Here is a 21,049-nt window from a genome sequence, read left to right as displayed (position 1 = left end):
TTGGGTCTCGACGTCAGTGACGATTTCTCTGGTATTCTAACCTTAAATTTTGCACATCTGTCCCGAAGCTCCGATGCCTGTTGGGACGACAATAAGGCAGTTAAGTCCTCGGTGCATCGGCTGAGTACACACGGCGTGTGGGCAGCGAGAGACGAAAAAGAGGGGAAAGAGGACAGGCGGAAGAGAGAGAGAGAGAGAGAGAGAGAGAGAGAGAGAGAGAGAAAGAGAGAGGAAAAGAGAAAGAGAAGGAGAGGGTGAACCCCCGGCACACACGTCGACACAGGGGCAAGAGTAGAACCACTGAGAGTCCGGGTGGCACACGGAAACACGTACACATGCGACAGAAGCGTAGGAGAAGGGTTACCTAGGTTAGGGACTTGGAAAACATCCTTTGTCGAATACCCTACCGGGACCGCTTCAGCCGCCCAGCAACTCGTTCAACCCGCTCAAAAAAAATCAATAATTCTTTGTCGTCAAGTTTACCTCCTGTCATGCCACGCTAAACCACATTACGGGCACGTTTCCGCAGCTTGAAAGAGCTGTAACGCGGAACAGAGCCACGGGTCTAGGTCGCGTTTTTCAAGGGAGCCTCCGCGTTCCCGCGGGCTTCTCGTTTCTTTATTCTCCTTGCTCCCTCTAACGTTTAGGATCTTCGGTAAAAGATTATGGTAATTTTGCCTCTGATAATATAATTTGATAATTCCTATCGTTACTGTTTTGATAGAACACGTTGGTACACAGCGAAAAGTAGAGGCGTCCTAAATGTCTAGGAGGAATATATTAGGATCTTGTATGACATAATTAAAATTTACACGATTCTTTGTAGCTAAATTCGGACGTTTCCATATAAATATTAAGATATCTATTAATATTTGGCAGAAATCGAATGCTTTTCGTTGCTTTCGCCTATATGCCTGTATACCCCGTAAAGTAAAGTTTGTTCGAATTTTGTCCACTAAATACGACAAGTAACTGCCTTAGCGAGTACTTATGACTCAATGGATAATTCTCCGAACGTGGAAAGAGAGTTCGATGCGTCGACAGTCAAAAAATTAGCCAATACCTCGGGAAGAACTTCGATCGATACTTGGTATTTGTTGATTCGAAACGATTATCAAGCGTAACCGAAGAACTACGTACGGAAGGGGCACGATAGGAATAAAGGGGACGGTTTCCGAGGTATGAGAAACCTTGAAAAACAGTCGCCCTTCGCTCGTCCCATAGAAAATGACGAATATCGTGAGATCATCGCGTGATCCGATCTGTGAAGGACCGTTGCGTGTATGCGGAAAGATGGCGACGTAACACGAAGGGGGAAGGGGATGGTAAGAGAAAAAAGCAAAAGCTCTATCACGGAAAGAGTGGCAAAGGGAGATGGAGACCGTGTGAAAGGTTCTGAAGGAAAGAAAGAGATACGACAGACTCTTTCAGGGGTGAGACTCATGGCAGTAGGGCAGTAGGTTAGCTAGGGGTGATAGGCACCCTCCCAGCATCTCTAGTGCACATAGACCATTGGGTAACAGTAAATAGGATTTACTAGACAACTGTCGACCACCCGGGATAGGAGAAGCTGCCGTAAATATTCGACCGGCTTAGGTTTATGGGTCTTAAACGATACCATTTCCGTCGATCCCAGGTATATGACACCTTCGTGTCTTTTATCGCGAAAGGAACCTTGGATTAGCGGATTGTTCTAGGACACGAATAATATTAATGTGATAGAAGAATTTATTTTAAGGTTTAAGAAATCACAGGAACATCGAGAATTTTCTTAAAGCTTTCCTAGAGCTTTCTTTTAACATAATACACGAAATAAACATTTCTAATGTTGTACCGGTAATAGCTTAGTGGTATCTAGAGTTCCCAACGAATCTAACGCGTCACTTCTTGTAATAAATTCGATGAACCTATCAACCAAATGAAACACAAGATCTTTGACTTATTCAAGGAAAACTGGAATCCATAAAATTAGTTTGCACGGTATTTAGGAAAACGATCTGAACGGTATTCATTTTACGCGAGACTTTCCATTCGTCTATACCGTGAGGTCTATATGGAGCAAAGAATGTATCCGATCGGTGAACGAAAGCGGTCGAAACCTTCGTGTTTCTTTGTAGACACGTCCGAGGTTGCTACTCCTTTAACGACACCGGCCTACTTGTCGCCCGTATGTCGTGTCGTAAGATAGTCGTGCTTGGCGTGCTTCGTTTGCCCGCATGCTTACGGTGTGCTCAAGAGAATTGACTCGGCATATGGGCGATTTACATACGACGCCAATAAGAGTCCCGTTCGGCGGCCATTGCCCAGGTTTCGCGGCCTCTGCGCCCGCTTCCAATGAGTTCTTTTGGAGGAGCGCCAAATTAAAGGTAGCATTAACGGACTCGTCCAGCGTTTTCGGAACGAACTTTACGAAGCTACTACGACGGTGCAGTCAACGAAACTTTTTCGTCTCTTGGGAAACGATATTAGCAGCGTTGCGTGGAAAAGTGCATTCATAATGTAACAAGAACGACGCGTTCACAACGCAACAAGAAGAACGCGTTCGATGAAAAAAGATTAGAGGAGAAACGGAATAATATCGCCAGACCCACGTGCGTGATGTCATTTTTGCGATATAGATTACCCGATAAAACTAATCTCTGAGCATCTCTAAATTTATTGCGCACTCTCGCGCGCCCCTTTTACCGTCGAAAGGCACTCCATCGACGCCCGACTGCCGGATACGAACGAGAAAGTGCACCCTGGCTACCGATGAGGGAAGAGTAATATCCAGGGACGAACACTGTTTGATCTGGCTCGGAGCCACGGTGTAAAGGACAGATGCAATTTGCCTGATATCGTTTTACTGACAAAAATATCGAATGACGTGGCGCCGGGACCAGTGACACCGACCCTCTACCCCGTCTTCGAGTGGACGATGGATATTATCGGTTGGGCCGTTCGTTGTTGAATTTCCTACGAATCTTTCTCTTTTTCCCTTTTTCTTTTTTCTCTTCCCATTTTTCTCTTTTTTCTTCCTTTTTATTTTGCTTTTTTCCTTTTTTTTTTTGGAGTTTTTAAACTAGGCTTTTCATTTCATCTCTCATCCAGTTTCACGAACCCCGGTTTATTTTGCTCCTAGCTTGGTATCATCGAGTCATTCGCGTTCATTGATCTCTTTGTTCCGCATAAGGTTCATTGATTACCAGCCTTCATGGACGGGGTTCGTTGAATTTTGAACTAACCGCGTTGCTCTATTATTTTGCAATTCGCTCTTTTGATGTGCCGCTGGTCGTAGCGTTTTACATTATATCGATGATCGACGGCTTCTAACTTTCCAGCCAACTTTTCTACCTGCGCTCGATCGTGAAAATGATGAACAATAGCGAGAACTTTAGCCGATTCTTGGCCCGTGAACACGTATTCATTGAAATCATTATTACCTAAATTTCAGGTAAAATTATCGTATTCCTTTAAGCAAAGAATATTACGAAATTGCATAATTTTCCTCGTATATTAAGAATTATTGTTTATTGCTACAGCTATTACATAATTTTACGATATACGATCTTCGTTAAATTCGAAACACGTTCATCATACGATACGAGGAACTTGAAAGAAAATTTTGTTGCGTTCCACGATCTCTTTTTTCTAAACTTTTTTTCTATATAAAATAAGTTTCCGAACACTGAATGAATCGTTCGCCATCAAAGAGGACAAAAGAAAACAGCGATAATTCCTAACGTCCTCAGAGTTTTATCATTTTTGTCCGCTATTGCAATCGAAATAGATAATCGAATACGATAAATTCGAAAATCGTAGCAAATTCGAAAAGAGCAACCAAAAAGAAACGATCAGACGCGCGTCGTTTTAAACTTGAAAGTTACCAGAATTGTTTAGCCAGCGTGGGGGTAATGTCCAAGAGTTGCGAGAGTTGCGCGGTGGAAAAAACAACGCGCGTGAAACGTATGGCGGTCCGCGTGACGACCGCGGAATCGTGGCGGGTGGTGCGCATTGTTTCGCAATCGGTGGCGAAATTGCAGAAATTTCGAAGGGGCACGCATCGGGAAATAGCGTCGCTGGTTATTGATTGCAGCATCACTTTCTCCGGCTCGTGTGTCACGTTACCCTGGCTAATGAGTCCTCTCTCCCTCTCTCTCCCTTTTCCATCGCCCTCCCCCCTACCACCTCCTCATATCAGTGCTTGTCTTTTTTCTCCATTTCGAAGCTGGACACGCAGATGCGACCGGTAGAAAATGGCGCGGATCGAAATGCATTTCGCCCTGGTCTCAGTATGTAGGCGTCAGAGACCCGGACGAGATTCGAAAACGAAGAGAGGGAGGAAAAGAGGGAGAAAGAGGGCGGCAGATAGAGATAGAGATAGATGGATAGAGAGAGAAAGAGAGAGATAGAGAGAGAGAGAGAGAGGGAGAGTGAGAGAAGAGAAAGGCGAGGGTAGCGAACAACGATCCTGGATGAGAGGGAAAGAGAGAAGGGGAGAAAGGGGAAGAGTGAGTGGCGGACGTAGAAGAGGTAGAAGGGAGGATGGGGGATGGGATTTCAAACGAAATCAATTCAGAGTCGCTGTCCAGTCGAACGTTACCCCCGCGAGCGCCGGAGTAAATGTTGGCCGAAACAGTAATTTTACGCTCGGTCCATGCCGATTTCGAATCCTGATTCGCTTTGCCGCGAACCGTCACAAGAGGCATCGGACCGATTCCCCGTGGGATTAGCGGGAAATTTAAAGTTGCACCGAACGAGCCGCGATCGTTTTACGCGTCGGGTCACGCATGATCGTTATTTCCCCGAAACCTCTTCCTCGTCGATAATTCGTTCGAAATCTGAAACGGATATCGATATGTACGTAACTACGTAACTGGATGACCGAATCTATTTGCGATTGTCGTCACGACGATGCAAACGACGTGTGACAACGATAAGAATCGGCAGTAGAGTGAAGATTAGCGTAAGGGGAAAGGGGTCAGATTCCGGAAAGGTAGAAAATTAAGTCGGTGTTTATCCGACGAGTAATAAAAGAAACCGCCAAAGAAAGACGTAGTGTAATAAATGGCAGAGGTATATAAGTACTCGCACGAGCTAAGAGGTTTTATTAAAAAATACTTAAGTGCCGTTTTAGGAGCGGTGAATAAATGATGCGCCGCGAGATAGAGGTAGAAGAATGGACATGTAGAGCCGAGAGAAAGAGGGAAGCAGGAGGGTGGAGAGGGAGACTAATTCGACGGTATAACGAAGTCGACGGTAATCCATGCACGGACAATTTCATTTCTGCCGTCGTGAACCCTCTTTCTATCCCGCACCCCCTTTTCCTCCGGCATCTCCTCCACCACCTCTACCGCCTCCTCCTCCTGGTCCGCTGTTTCCCACTCTTTTCTCTTTCTCTCTCTTTTCTTCCATCGTTTTATCTCTGCCTCTCGGCACGGTCGGAGCCTGCGCGGTAACTTTTTTGATAAACTGTTTTCCGCGTTTTTCGCCGGTGGATGTAAATTAAATCCTCCATGGAGGCCGGAGGAGGCTTGCATCTCTCCCAGCTGCCCCCAGGATCCAACTGCCACCTCCCTCGTTCCGTGCCTATGCCGCACGGCTTGCAGTACCCCGGTCCACCAGCCATCACGGTGGATACAAAGCCGATTAGGGCGGGATACCGGCTACATTATCATTTCACGTTTTTCGTGCGGAGCACAAAAACGAGAAGAGTCTCCGGGCAACGAGCGCCCGGTATCTCGACGGCTGACGCGCGAGCACGCCAGATCCTGCGCGTACTCAGCGCAGGAGAGGATGGACGTAGACGAATGCGCGCGTTTTTCCGTGCAAATCCTTCGAACATGGATAGCAAATAACGCTCGATAACCGGACCGCGTGACGCGACTACCGAGACACGCGGAATAACGAATTACGCTACCCGTGATTTAAAACTCGAGTAGACTTCCTTCGGATGTTAGGATCGTACAGTCGAGATACCTGATTTAATTATGTTTGTAAGAGAATCGAGAAAAATTGCGAGAGAATTCAAGGGATTTTATGTACACCTACTTTTGCGGATATTTCCCGGATTTTTGAAGTACCATGTATGGCGGTAACTTTTTTATGTTACAATACGTATTCCTTGGTAGAAGAAATCAATTAGCGAATTACATCGTAGTAAATTATATCATCTAAATTCTTTCTATTCTACGACTTACGTACCTTGTTAAGCTTATAACGCAATATAATATTTTTATATAACTGATAAAATGAAATTAACACTTCAAAATTATAAAATCTAATTGTTTATGAAAGGATTTTCAAATTTTCTCTACATAGTTATAACATAATAGATACTTCTTTGGTATAGCAATATTTATATATTTCTAGTAATATATATATAACACTAGGTATAATATTTTTCCCATTACTTTCTCAAACACGTGTTTGCAATATGATTGACTACGATATTTTCGATAGATCGGAATGCGCGATCGCGCTAAGTAGAACCACTTTAAGAAACGGTTAAACGCGGTATTATATCGAAAGTGGCCCCGCACTTGTCTTAACGATCTCGCGCTAGGATTAATTCGCTTAAAAACACATACAGGTCCTTTTTTCGTGGCGGTCGCGTTAGTCGTCAGCCTTAGTTCTAAAAGTTCCTCTCTCTTCTAACCGCGTCTGAAAAGCACGCGACTGCCTGTTCCATGGAAAACAATTACGTCGGAGTGGTGGTAGTATTTAAACGTGTAGAGAGAAAGAAGAACGCGAAGGGGTTCAAGGAGTGGAATCAGTGTCGCGAGAAAACCGAGGCCGTCTCGTTAATGACTCCACTAGTCTCGTCTTAAGGCAAGAAAAGAAGATATTCGTGTCAGTTGGCCTCTCCCGGCCGCAAACGAAACAAAAGGGATCGCAAAGGAGAACGATCAATATTTAGTTAGACCGGGACGCGGTCAATATCGTATTTTAATTCCGTGGCGTCTCTTTTATCTGTATATATGTGTGTAGGATGTGGTGGGTATGCGTGTGTCAACGATGGCGAAGGCGATCACAGCGCACGGTTTGCAAAGAAACAAACCGAAAAAGGAGGAGAAAGGGATAAGCGAAAGAAAGAGAGGAAAGAAAAAGAAGATAAAAAGTAAGCACTCGCATTTAGAAACGGCACATTCATCGTGGACGATGAATTTTCTAGGTCTCCTTGCTGGTGCAAGCTCGGCCGCTCGCTTGCACTTGCTAGCTAAGTAATGCATCGGCAAGTAGCGCAACCGGAGCAAAGCCGCCGAGAGCGAACTAGGCAGCGTGCCAAGTGTTTCCTTCGCGGATCGGCCAACTATTTCCGATATTTCTTAGGTAGAGGGGCTGATATTGTACGGTAGCCGGCAGATGTTTCGGCGTAATTTGCGCCCGACAGGAATGCACTCGGTGAACAATAGAAATACGGATAACGAGCCCTCGGACCTAGCTCATACGGCCCGGACAATAAAATTCTTTAGAACGTCACAAGTATTTTTCTCGAGGTATTAAATACCCCCGGAATGACAAGACTCCGAGACTTTACGTAATCAGGCCACCGTGCAATATCGTGTTCAGTATCATCGACCTCGCGGATCTAATCAATCGTCCTACCTACTTCGTTTCCTCTCATTCGCATCGATACGGGTTATCTGGTAAAAAAAAATCGAATCATAATTGGACCATTGGACCATCATAATTGCTACAAATATCGTTGCTTTTCTCTCGATCCTCCAAATTAATCGAATCTGGAGAATGATCGACGAGAACATGTACGGGAACGTTAACATCTTCTGAACATTAATCTGGTCGAAATCGTGGGTCGAAATCATCGAGCGTCTTTGAAGTTGCAACATCTTACGAAAGACGAGGATCACGAGATCTTTCGGCGCAATATCCTCGCTGGCAGGGTCAATGAACCAGTTCGTTCTACCAACAAGAAGAAAGATGACTGCCCAAGGGGGCATCGCGAGTTGGAGGAGGGAGAAGGTGGTAGGGAAAAGAATCTTTGGCAGGGAGTGTACCGTACTCATGCTGCAAGTAGCAGCTCATAGCGACGGATTAGCCTTGCAGTGGCGATGCTTACATCCCCTATAAAGTCCCCTGGCATCACCCTCCGCCACCCCCTTCTCCCCCCTGCTCCTCTTCCTTTTCTCTCCCCGCGCAGAGGCTCGCTCCCATCGAAACCCCGTCAGCTAGCCCCCGCCTCCTTCGTTGTTCCTCCCGCGATAACCCTGCGGCCACCGCATTGTCTGCCGCCCAGCCAATACCCGTCGTGTTTCTCGTACTTGTGTTCATTATCAAAAAATTCGAAAAGGAATGATGCTGCTGCTGCCACGGCTGCCGCCTGACTGGTTGCCTGCTGCAACGCCAGCAGGAACCCCTTATGTTACGGCACTGACATATCGCGAGGGTGGTAAGCTCGTTCGCTCTCTTCCTCGTCTGTCTGATCAGGACTCCTATTTTTTCTGATCGTTCGCGGGGGCAAATTGCGCGGCGAAGGTGTTGTCAGAAGGGGGGTTGGTTTCCACCGTTTAGAATATCGAGATTCTTCTTTTTCCTTATCGAGGATCGATCGATTTTAGTACGCGTTTGTTACGATATCAAACGACATTCAAACAATAGCGGAACAGAAATGGAATCGATGAAGATCGCATTAATAAAAATTCAACATCGAACGGCATAAACGAACGACTTCACTTCGTTTCACCCTCGTTCAGCCGGCGTTTCTCTTGGATTATCAGTACGAGCGACGAGAGGAAAAACGAGAAAGAAGAAGCGGGAGCTTCTGCTTGTTTGCTGGTATATAGCATTCGAGTTTCAAAGATGACTCCGGAGTCGTGTACTCGGCAACAAAGGGGTAATCCCTGCGGAAGCCAGGTGACGGGGCGCGGAGAGGGCGGCGAAGGGTCGGCAGTGCGTGAAAACCGCGAAGAAAACCGAATAAGAAGAGAAATAACGTTAACCGGAAGTTTACGGCGCTTCGGGTAACTCGTTGCTAGTCTGACTTCCGGAGAGCAGGGAAAGAAAAGGGCGAAGAGAGGGACAGAGAAATGGAAATAGACAGAGAGAGAAAGAGAGAGAGCAGAGGGTGTTGGATTGTTGGCGGGTGGCAAGGTGGATGCGGGGGTTGGCGGTAATACCGAGCGGCGGAAGAGAGAAGAAGAATGCAAACCAAGACAGAGATTTCGCTGCCGGCTGGTTGTGAACGGAGTGTAGAAGGAGGGTGTAAGAGGAGATGGAGGAGGCAGCTAACGGTCGAGGAAGGCGAGAGAGGGTTGAAGGAGGTCGTGGTGTGGGCGGGCTGGCTGAGCGCGCGAAAGAGAGAAAGAAGGTGGCAGCAGTGCCTAGGTAGTGAAGGCGTACGGGCGAGAGAGAGCCAAGCGCCACTAATTAGTGCCAAGAACGTAATTAAGTAATTTTTAATTAAGTGACTGCCGTTTACGCGCACAACCACCACGTACGAGGTAAGCTGACTGGATGCAGGGTGCTTCATCCCGGCTGCATCGCCGTAAGCCGGATTACCCTTCTTCCGAAAAATTCGCTTCCTCGCGGGAATTCGGGCGATAACCGACGAGTCTCACTTGCTCTGCGAAGATACTTGCCCGCGGTGTGCGTAAATGTGGAAAACGATCGTTCGATCGAGAATATCGGATACTCGCAATTCGTACGTTGGAGTTAAAAAAAGAAAAGAAAAAAAAAAATGAAAGCGAATGGATCATTTGCGTTTCAAAGATGCGCAAACAATGAGTGCGTGTTCGTACATTTGCAAAGATACGTACGTGTACGATACAAACGACTCGACAAAGTAGCGTGAACGTAGCAATTAAAGAACCGATCGATTCGGCAAATAATAAAATCGTTCGCGCGATGAACCGAGGCTGATTATTTGGTAGGAATGAAGCACCCTGACCACCTCAGTAAGGAAGTAAAAGTCTGGTGGTTGGGGTAGGTCGGTATTGTAGGTACCTGTCTACGGAAGGCCAGCGTCAGCAACGGTGGTGGTAGCGGCAGCAGAGCGGTAGCAAGTAGCGGTACCCAAAGAGTTGCCACTCCATTGTGCCGTACACTGAGTTTTTAATTAAGGAGCTGGCGCGAATTTCTCGAGATCTCGCTCGACTACCTATATAACTCGTTCGCTCGTGGTTCGCCATTACGTCCGTGCGTGTACGTCTTTGGCAGACGGGCGCGTGCAGGACGCGCGTGCATCTGTGTAGCACAGAGACACGAAAGAGAACACGAGGAACGAAAGAGGGCTCCTTTGTGAACTTCAAGGGCCTTGCGGCGGCCGAAGAGATCACCGGCGTCTTCTTCTTTTCCATTCCTTCGTTTTCTACCCTTCGGAGAAGCAGGTATAGCCGTCAGCAAGGCCGCGGCCCGAAAGTCAAAGACCAAAGTTTCCTTCTTTTCATTAGAGGGTCCTGGCTACGGAACTGCCACGATACATTCTCTCCCGTCTCTTCCTACCCCTTTCTTTTCCTACCACCACCCCCTGCGTCATCGTCTTCTCCTTTCCCTCCCTTTTCTACTCCTACCACTTCTTACTGTTGCTGCTGTTTCTGCCACCCCCAACCCTTTTTCGTGTTCGATGTATTACCTCTGGCCCTAGACCACCTTTCTCTCTCCCTCTCTCCTTCTCTCTGCTTCTCTACGCTTTGGCTTTTGTCTCAAAGAATTCGTACTTGCTCATTTCGACCAGAATCCTTTCTTCCTCTCGACGACCGGTCTCTCCTGCATGCGAAATGAGAAGGAAATCCAGAGAGGACTTTGCACAGAAGCGAATCGGAATCCTCGGGGGAAAGAGACGGAGCCGAAGCTTCCGATGTCAACGATCTCGAAGACATGCTTCGTTTCTCTCGGAGGAGCCAGGTGTTCGCATCGTCGTTTCGTTTCTTGCTACGAATCAACGTTGCTTGAACTCGAGTGAGAACGACAGAAAAATAAAAAAAAAAAGACGAAAGACATAGGAGAGAGGGGAAACGACGCACAATGAAGCGAACCTGGAAACAAGCGTTTTAAAAATTAAGGCCTCTATACCAGAACTTCTTCCCTGCGGTAAACCGTAACATGTTCCATGTAAAAAATAAGCGAAATCTCGTCTTGCTCGGAAACTCAACGAACCAGGAAACGAGCCCAATTACAAGCATCGTGCGGTACACTGTTACATACATATACCGCGCACATGTCGCGTGTCCAAAAACCATAGCGACCAGCGGGAAAGGACGAAGAAGAGAAAGGAAGGCTCGTGAAACAACGAGACCAGCAAGCAGGAAGCAGCCAACGAATTGAAAGAAGAACACGCCGGAAGAAGCGTCGGATGGGGATACATAGGTGGAAGTAGAAAAGATTACGAGAGCATAGTAATTACAAGGCTCGTGTTCCTCCGGCTCTATCCCGTAGCTCGCATACTCCATACCAGAGAACAGGCCACTACCTACGAACGTAAGCACGCGTTCGCTTCGCCTCCTGTACGTTACCTACGAACGTTTGCATACGACGTACGGATTTCCATCTTTCTCTCTCTTCTCTGTCACAGTTGCTCCCGGTGTGTCTACTACCTCAAGGCTCGAATTTTCTCCGACCACCCACCCTCTTTCTCTTCCCTCGGTTGCAGCCAGCTTATTCCTCACAATAAGAGAAAACCGGGGCTCGGTCGTCATCGTTCGCGTATGGGTGCACACGCGTACATACGTGCAAGAGCACGCGTGACGACGCTCGTGTCTAGCTTTCTCGCTAAATGGCCCTCGCCTGCTCTCGCCTGTTTACCACGCAGCCGCCCACGCACGCCTTCTACCGCCAACCTATCCCTCGACTCCATCCACCGTCAGCCCTATGTCTCGCACTTCTCTCCTTCTACGAAGCATGCACAATCTTGTGGGATTAAAACACAAGCCGCCGCGCACGCCGAGGAGCAGCGAACACTCGCGCGGTCCCGCGCCTGCAGGTTTCCTACAGTCTCTCGGCCCGTTTGTAGTCGTCAAGATTTCGGCGAACACACGGATTACCGCTTTTTCGCCTTTAATTTCAATTTTGTGCTGCTTATTGTCCCTTTGTCGTTCGCGCGTGTTCCATTTCGTATTACATGTCGATCGTTGTGACAAATTTTTGGTTGTCATAATTTCAGGAGCGATTTTTTCAATATAAAAGTACGTTGCATTTGTCGAATATCATAATTAGACCGCAAACGTTGAGGCAATTTATGAAAAATAGGTATTTTCAAGATATTTTAATGCGCATTTATCATAGATATTACGTCGCTCGGAAAATTCGTAGTAAAAGTTAGGACAGATTGGAATGAAAAGATAGTTAAGAATTAAACATTTTGCCATTTGTGATTCTATGAAATATAAATAGATATTTATGCATGTAGGGTTTGAAATGTCTTTTTTAAGTTTGTTCTCTGTTTAATATAATTATTTGAAAGCTGCTCTTATTGAAGAGGTATTCGTTTCTTTTTTAATTTGTAAAGCGATATCGACGTTTCATAAGAGTAGAAATCTGTAATTGGCTTAATTTCTTTTCCGATCGTATTTTAAATAGCTGAGATTCGAAGATTAACTCCACAAACTAGCTATCCAAAGAAAATCGTGTCCTTCTATAATTGATAGAATCCGCGCAAATGAAAATCCTCGCATATTATTATCAACATGAACGTGATCGAATAGCTGTCCGCTTAATTTTACTTTTTCTCTAAATAAGAAACGACGTACACTTAAACCGTGGTGATCATATTAAAGACAGGAAACACGATAATAATGAAAAAAAGCTGTGATTTCGTATCGACTAATTCATCAACGATCCATCGATTGTAATCATTTTCCGTTGAAAAAGATTTTATGCGATCTAAGGACGCTAAAACGAGAAAACAACCATTATGTCGACCGTCCACGTTGAGAAACGTTTTTGCCGGCGAGTAATCTGCTTCGATCAAACCTGCTCGAAAAAAGCAGGAAAAAGAAACGGAAAATCAGTCAAGAGAAATATCATAAAAATAACAACTAAAATCTCTTAACTTATTTGAATGAAAATAATAAAATACAAAACTTGCGGCAATTCTCAATATGACCGATAAAATTATTTTAACCTACAGTTTTTTACAATCAAAATAAATAATCCGATTTCCTCTTTAACGGTAGAATCAAGAACTATCGAAGAACATCGCGGTTTGCGGAAATAGCGTGGAGGCGAAGGAAAGTGGTCGCTAACGACCGGTCACGTGCTCGTGTCCGGCAGATAGGGGTTGGAAAAGGAAATTCCTGTTTAGAAAATTACCGCGTCATTACCCTAACCATCGTGGTCAGCGGGGACAGGGTGGAGAACCGACTGGCAATGTCCACAGCGAAGTAGATCGTCGGTTGATAAGAACGAGGCGAAGGAGAAATTAGAAAGAGAGACGCGAACAGGCACCCTCGTTGAAGAATTATCGAGGATTTCGAGACGATAAGCAACCCCTCGAAAGCGTGACTGGGTAAATTCATCGTCGACTTCATTATTCGACTGCTCGAGAGCTTTCGATTCTTCGTTTACAACGAACACTTCCTCTTCTTATTACTTTACTCGCGTTCCAGACACTTTGCTAGCTTAATCGTTAACCCCCGCGTTTATGTTTATCCAGTTACGTTTCCGTGTCTTTTTTTTTTTTTTCATAGACAGAAAGTTGTCCTATCGTCTGGATTTATTTCCGTCTGATCGTAACGATTGGAGTATTGTAAAAAGTTAACGAGCATGGAATTACTAATTTTGCCACGAGTTTACACAACAGACTGTTCTAATAGGAATTTTAATAAGTATGTTTTATTTGCAAATTGTGAAGTATACGAAAACTGTTATCTGTGATCACATGTATACAATGCGTACACATACGTATATAATGAATAGAAAATTTTTCTTAGCAGATACCAAACAGATCTTTAAATATCAATCGATAATTATCGGTCAAGATATATTTGTTTAAAAAAGATATAAATGTAATATAGATCGTGCTCTGCCGTTGATATTAGCTATCATTCAAATCTCCGAAAATGCAAAATTTCACTGTTTAACGGACCTTTCCGACGAATCTGTTCCTCGATAATTCTAATTTCTTATCCTCTAACCAAAAAAAACCATCTTTGTATAATATTATCGCGGTTTGACGTCAAATTTCCGAGGTACATCTTCTCGACGCGATCTATTTTTCACCCCTGCCTCCTACGAATTCTAAATTAGTTCGTAGCAAACGAAGCGATCAGTGAAAACATGGCAAAAAAATGTGAGTTCAGGGAAAAAAAGGTCTGCCGATATAAAAGAAACAAGAGGAGGAATCGCGGTGGCCTTTTATTCGCTACCGAGAAGTCGTGCGGCTCCACGCGACGCAGATCCATCGCGACGCCCCGTCTCTGTGTCGTGTACGAGCGTTGTCCATTATACGACATAAAATTCCTTCCATCCGTACGATAAGATCTCTCGGGCCGAGTCGCGTGTCCTACCGTGAGATCTGATAACGAACTAACCCGAGTCCGCGCGCATCTCACCCTTTCTTTCTCTCGTTCTGTCTACCCTCCTTTTTTCCTCCCTTATTTCGCGCACAAACAGACGAACGGAGGCAGAGATGCAGCGAGATATAGAGAAAGAGAGCTAGAGAGAGCGGGACACGAACGCGACACACGTTCGAGGCGCACACAGGCGTCGCAACACTGTCATCGACGACCCCAATCATCCCCCCCGGCAAGCTTCATCGAACGAAGGCTGTCAATATCGTCGTCGGTATAAGCAGATCCGATGATGTACGCTCGACGTCAACGAGTCTCCGTAAGATATCGGACGTGCTTTCGATTCGACGTGCGCGTGAGAAAATAGGGTGCGAAGAATCGCTTTGTGAAAGCTCGTCCCTCTCTTTCTCGCCTGATCTCCTTTCGCTCCTCGCCTCGCGCTTTCCACGACGCTCAACACCACCGGATCCTCTTTCTCCCCCTTAAGTCTTGTCGCTTCGGGACCGATTTTCTCGCCGCGCGAACGTCTAAAGGAAATATCCTTATGCGTGGCGTTCGTGTTGCGAAACAGTTTATTAATTATTATTTTAATAATTAAAGTTGGAAATTTGAAATATTTCGTCAAATAGAATATATGATCGAATGCATATATGTATGTTTGATTATGAGCTTCAAGCGTGATTGCTTTTTGATTATAATGTTCGAGGTGATTAATGAAAGACAGATTATCGCGTGTCGGTATTTAATTATTTAATAAAAAGGGTGTTGCATGCTTTTGGAGTATTGGAGAACGTCGTAGTTACATGACGCGTTTATTTCTTCTTTTTATCCTTGTAATATGAACGAATTACGATTCTCTGGATCAAAACGATTCGATCAAGCAAAAGTTTAAGAAAATCTGCCGACTAAATTTATATGTATTCGAATAAATTCGAAGAAAGGTTTCCGAACGATTGCAAAGTACGTAAAATTTCCATGCGTACTTCTTATCGATCGCATCGATCGATTCCTCGAACGTTCTCCTATTGTTCGTTCGATAAAGCCAAAAATTCATCACCTTGACAGCTTCTTATCTGAATCTTGCCTGTAATTCACTCGGGTCGTAAGCGATTCGATTGAACCAAGGGGTAGATCGATCGATCATAGCAACCCCTTAAATTGATTCGAACGTTCTTTTCCCCGATGAAAATCGGTCGAAGCTGACCGGGAAGATTGAAAAAGCGTGGACGATGGCAACGGAACACGACTCGGTTCTCGTGACAAAAGTATAACGTCGGCAGGGTGGCGAAGGGTGACGGGTGGTCGGAGTACACGTAGCAGCGTAGAATAATGTGGCGAAGCATTTCCGCATAGGAAGCCGTGCATTAGGCTATCAGATCGAGCACGCTCGACAACGACTGCCGTAGAGCCAGGAGGAAAAAGTGTCCGGGGTAAACCCTTACGTGATTAGTCGTCAAAGGAGAGGGTTCGTAGGGTGAAAGTGTGCCTAATGAGCCGCGAGATTGGCACCTTCGTGTCGTCCTTTAATCGCCATTTTACGGGAAACTTGTACGAAACTAATATGCAAGGATTATCAAGAGGAAAGTTGTCAATTTCTCCCTTTTACGATCGTTAGGGTGGCCGTCGGGGTAGACGCGGTAATTATTTATGGACACGGCCAGGCTAGAAACATTGAGATTATAACCGGCACCGTCCGAAGGGTGGATCTTTTTTCCCTCGCGATTAATTCTCTCCATCAACCGCAATAGTTTATCTGTCGCGGACGGTCCGCCTCGAACGCGTTAATTTTATCACCCGACTTCGGGTTAATTGCACATCGTCGTTCGCTCGCGTTCCCCTCCGACCCGTTTCAGAAGACGGTTTCGATCTTTCGATCGTTTCGTTGCGTCGTTGATTATCGTTGAAGTCGACAACGAAGGAAAAAAGAGAAAGAAGAAACGAGTTTGCGGTTCAAGATCGAGATCCCCTTTGATTTTCGCGAACATCGCGTAGGACGAAATTCGACGAGCTAAAGAAACAACAAGGGGTGGACAGAGAAATATAGCTATCGGTTTCGTCGATCGTCGTTGAAAGAGATTCCGAAAGAACCCTTGTCATGTTTCGCTCGTTCCTCGTCTGGTTCGTCATCGGGAATAGTAGCTGCATGAGACAGCGAAGAAGAAAAAGGAAAGAACGAGGTTGGGGAGGTACATAGGTCGAAGAAGAGAGACCAAAGACCCCTCCGGCCCCGACACGACGAAATGTACCGAAATATATTCAGTCGGTAATTAGCTTTGTGCTTAACGGCGGAAGCCGACCTCCGATGCAATTTTTACTGGACGTTTGAAACTTTTGCAAACACACTCCGTTTCTGCCCGTTCTCTCTTATCAACCACTCTAGCCGATTCTCTTTTTCGCTGCCTTCGATGAAAATGTTTCGGGTGAACGAAACAGGGCCACGAGGGGATGAGATCGCAGGGGTGCGGAACACAAGAGCATAGGCACGAGGAACAACTTCCTCGGTACAACTGTGATTCGCCATTCGTCGTGCCCTTCGCTTTACTTTTTTTATTTCACAGTCGACAAACGCGACGACTTTTCCTTTTTTTCGTATATTTTTGGTATTCCGAATTTCGTCGCTTCGTTTTCTGATCAGTGACTCGCGATAGATCACAGATGATTCCGGAATTACGTTGGTGGTTTCGGCGAACAGGCATTTGACCGCACACGCCGTTTTTACGGAATAAAATTTCGAACAACTTTTTTTTTCGCTCATTTTCCCCGACGGAATTTTAAGTGTACCCTTTCCTCATTTCCATGGGACTAGCTTTTTTAATGGACCTTTTCCTGCGTTAATTAAATTTCGCGGCCGGTCTCCCCCGTTCGCTCGAGTGCCTCGAATATTTCGTACGAGATCGACGAAACGATGCGCGATGATGGACATTGAATTTCGATGATGAAATTGATTGCCACGTATTTTAAAGCGTATAGCCTGCGTGAACATTTTCATTGCTGATTTCAATGGAATTCAACGATTCACGATCACCCGTGTAAGGGACAATTTATTCACGTTTTGTTTCACGTGTGACAGTTGAATTCGTAATCGCTGGTAATAAATAAAATCGTAACATAATCTTTAGACGTTCTACCAGATTAGATTCATTTTCTGGATTGATATTATCGAATCTTGCGATAAACGCAATTAGCAGCGTTTATCGTATAAATTACAGAATACGAACTTGTTCGATTTAAAGTTAAGACACGAGTCAAATTATATTAGTTGAAGGTTACAGCATACGAATTTTGTTATTAAAGGAACTGAATTTTATAATAATTTTACTAAAAATATAAAAATACTTGCGATGATTATAAGACAAAAATTTATCACAGATCATTTCACCCATAATTATTGAATCTCATAAAAAATAATCTAGCGTCCGAATACTCCTGAACGATAGTGTAATTCTAAATCCCTCACCCTCGAATAAGTCACGAAACGAGCAAGCAACCCTCCCTTCAGGAATAGAGCCGCAAACGCGTTGAATGTCGGAGGTCGAGCGAAAACTTATGGTCTCCAAGAGGATGGGCGTCTCTCGCGATAAGAAAGCGGCAATAATGTAGGGACACGGGCACGCGTTTCTCGACCGCCTTATATCTCGGATCTGTACTGTACTCAGCCTAATTATAATCAGCCTAATGCCTGCTGTGGCCGGTACGCGCCGGTACCCGCGCTGACTCCTACGCTCTTCATACCTGGCCGCAATGTAGCCGCTGTTACTTATTCCCGACCGAAGAGAGGGTAATTAAGATTCGGACACACCCATCGTGACTCTCGTCTCTTGGGCTCTGACCGCTTCTACACAGGGAGTGGTCGATCACTTGAAAAGCTCGTTCTCGTTTGCATACACGGAACAGGACTCGCGTACCTCAAACATCTTCCACGATCGCGTTTCTTTTCCCGACTGCGACACGGAAACTCTAGCTGGGGAGTGGCAACACGATGTCAATCGAGAACGATGTTCCTCGTTGATTCCCGGATTTGCGAGTTCCAAGACGACGATATCTCATATCGACGATCGGCCCTTACAGGAGAGTCGTTCTTGTCGTTGGGGAATGTTATGCAAATTCATTCGCTACCGATGATCGGTACTCTCTTTTGGTAAATAACGAGCATGCAATCGTTGATCGAAGGATCGTTCCCGTACATTGTCTTTGAAGCTCGAAAGAAAATTTTTTCATTTCTTTTTAAATACGATAATATTACTTTTTATGACTTCGGTATATTTTAAATAAACGTTCAAATCGTCTATGTTATCGTGTAACAAATTTATATGATTTTATGTACGTGCAAATTAATCCAACTACGATTAAGGAGCCATTCCTATGTAACGTATGTAAGATCCTTAATCGATGTTCGTGATTCGTGAAATTTCTATACAGGTAAATCTGAACATGCACGTGTTAAAACGCACGAAGAAGATATCGTGGTTATATAATATCTCAGCGTCATATGCTACGGAATCTTAACCGTTACTCGAACTTTGGAACAATCCTTCGACTTCCGTGGTTAACCGTAAATTCTCGATACAATGTTGCTGTACTCACCGGAAGTTGGAGAACCACTTGACCAGCTGCGCTGTGTTGTTCTTATTGAACCTGATGTCGGGGAAGTACATCTTGAGGATGGACGAGGACGGGTACCTGACCCAGAAGAACATCAGCTTCGCCTTCCTCAGATGTATCGGTGTCAGCATTGACGAGTTCACCGTGGTTAAGGAAATACTCTTTTGCTTGTCAAACGACCATTGAAATGAATTTTTAACATGTTTCCAACATATTTCGTCGATTCTATCACAATTCGTGTCCTATCTTTCTATCAAGAGATAGGAAGAAGCGCATGGATTTTGATAAAGGCGCAAGTAATGTCGTCGATCCGAAGAAGGACGTTCTGTACGGCAATCTGTTCCTATGTACGCAAATATCTCAAACTTAATCGTGTTTCCTTCGTATCAAATTGGATTAGAAATCGTACAAGCTGTGGATGTCGCGAGGGTAGTAGGGCTCGAACGTTCTCACCGAGGTTGACCCACGATTGGCCGTATCCTCAACGGAAGCCTTACCGACTCCTTATCGGTAATAGGATCTCTTCATGTGGTTTCATCGCATTCTTATTTGGTTAATCCGTGTGTTCGATCTGCCGCAGTTCGTCCATGCCTTAAGGCACGCTTCTCGAAGAAATCCATCCCCTATCGAACAAACCGAAAATTCGTCTCTTATTTGTTCCTTAACCGAGACGAGTACAATTGAAAGTTAATGCGAATAAATTCATCGTCGAAGACATTATCAGCGAGGACAGCCCTATAACGAACTTGTTTCTTACTATCACGTGAAATTTGTGCAACGTTTTTCTCGGATACTCGATCCGCTGAAAGCCATCTAATTCCGCGAGGAGACGGGAAAAGCGCGGAACGTTTACAATTTTCACGGACGTCTATCGTCATTGGTGTTACCGTCAGCGTGCGAACTCTCAGCGTGTACAAGCGAAGTCGTTCCGTTCACGAGCGAACGAGTTGACAAGTGTAGCCGTACGCATCAAACGTGCACGCGTGGTGCGCGTCGCATTTTGCGCTTGCGGTAACGTCGATGAGCGATAACGAGATGCCAGACAGTAATAAGGGTTATTCCGGCGTGTAGCCACCCCTGGATTAGTCGAGCTGGTCCTCTCAACGCGCAGCCCGCACCTACGTGTCTCGTGCTTATTATGCTATGTAATCGGCACACCTCGAACACTGAAAGGAAAGAAGGGGAAAGAAAGCCAGCGATATAGCGTTTATAGGTATATGTTGTCACGGTGGATGACGATTAAGTCACCGGCGATTTTTGATCGACGGAAGAACCACGTTGGATCATGAAGAAACCTGTGATTTGATTTTAACGAATCGTTCCAATGGGATACATTGAGAAAATATAAAAACGAATATGACGGAAAGAAGATCTATGAATACAAAGAAAATTATCGATATAACGTCACTACGAATCGATGTGAAGACGAATGGTAATACGTATTCATTCGCTATCGTATCGAATGGAAGAAACTGTCTTGAAATAATTTACAATTACTCGAATTCAGACATTCTTGCCAGTTTCGCACATCACCTACTACCATGAACATATACGTTACGTTAATTTTTTATAGAACAAAATTCGATAATCGACAACTTCTTTGCCAAGCCTGTATACCGAAACGTTTGTCTACCCTATCGTCGCACTCACCAGCCCCGGCGATGAGCGTTCACCAACGTTCACCAACACGTTCGGCCGTGAACGTAGCTCGCCCAAGAAAGTCGAGCAGCGTGAAAAGCATATTTGGATACGTCGAAGGCCGGTAGGAACAGCAACAGACAAGGGTGAATCCAGAGGCGAGTGGTGAACAGCAGGTTGCGCCGCGGTCATGCGCTCGACCTACCCCAAGAGGAGGGAGTGAAAAAAATGCGCCATTGATTTTACATCAAAGGCCGACTAAAAAGGCGGCAAAGAACGCCGCGCTGCCGATCGAACGACCCGGACCAACACACGCCGATGCAGTTCTAGCGACGTTGCATCGTTGCCGACGCGTTTACCGCACG

The 21,049-nt window shown here is 45.3% G+C and overlaps 1 protein-coding gene across 2 annotated transcripts in view; it reads right to left on the bottom strand.

Annotated features, from left to right (window-relative positions):
* The window catches only part of LOC138186448 (homeobox protein prospero), a 43,381-nt gene that overhangs the window by 16,186 nt on the left and 6,146 nt on the right, over positions 1-21,049 (bottom strand). For both annotated transcript variants that reach the window (XM_069126336.1, XM_069126337.1), the window contains exon 3: positions 19,029-19,183. In XM_069126336.1, the coding sequence (XP_068982437.1) occupies positions 19,029-19,183 (155 nt within the window). The remainder of the gene's footprint in view (positions 1-19,028; positions 19,184-21,049) is intronic.

Source organism: Bombus flavifrons, chromosome 13 (genome assembly GCF_040668555.2).
Source record: "Bombus flavifrons isolate JBK064 chromosome 13, iyBomFlav1_principal, whole genome shotgun sequence".
Taxonomy (NCBI): domain Eukaryota; kingdom Metazoa; phylum Arthropoda; class Insecta; order Hymenoptera; family Apidae; genus Bombus; species Bombus flavifrons.
This window is presented reverse-complemented; position numbering and strand designations above follow the sequence as displayed.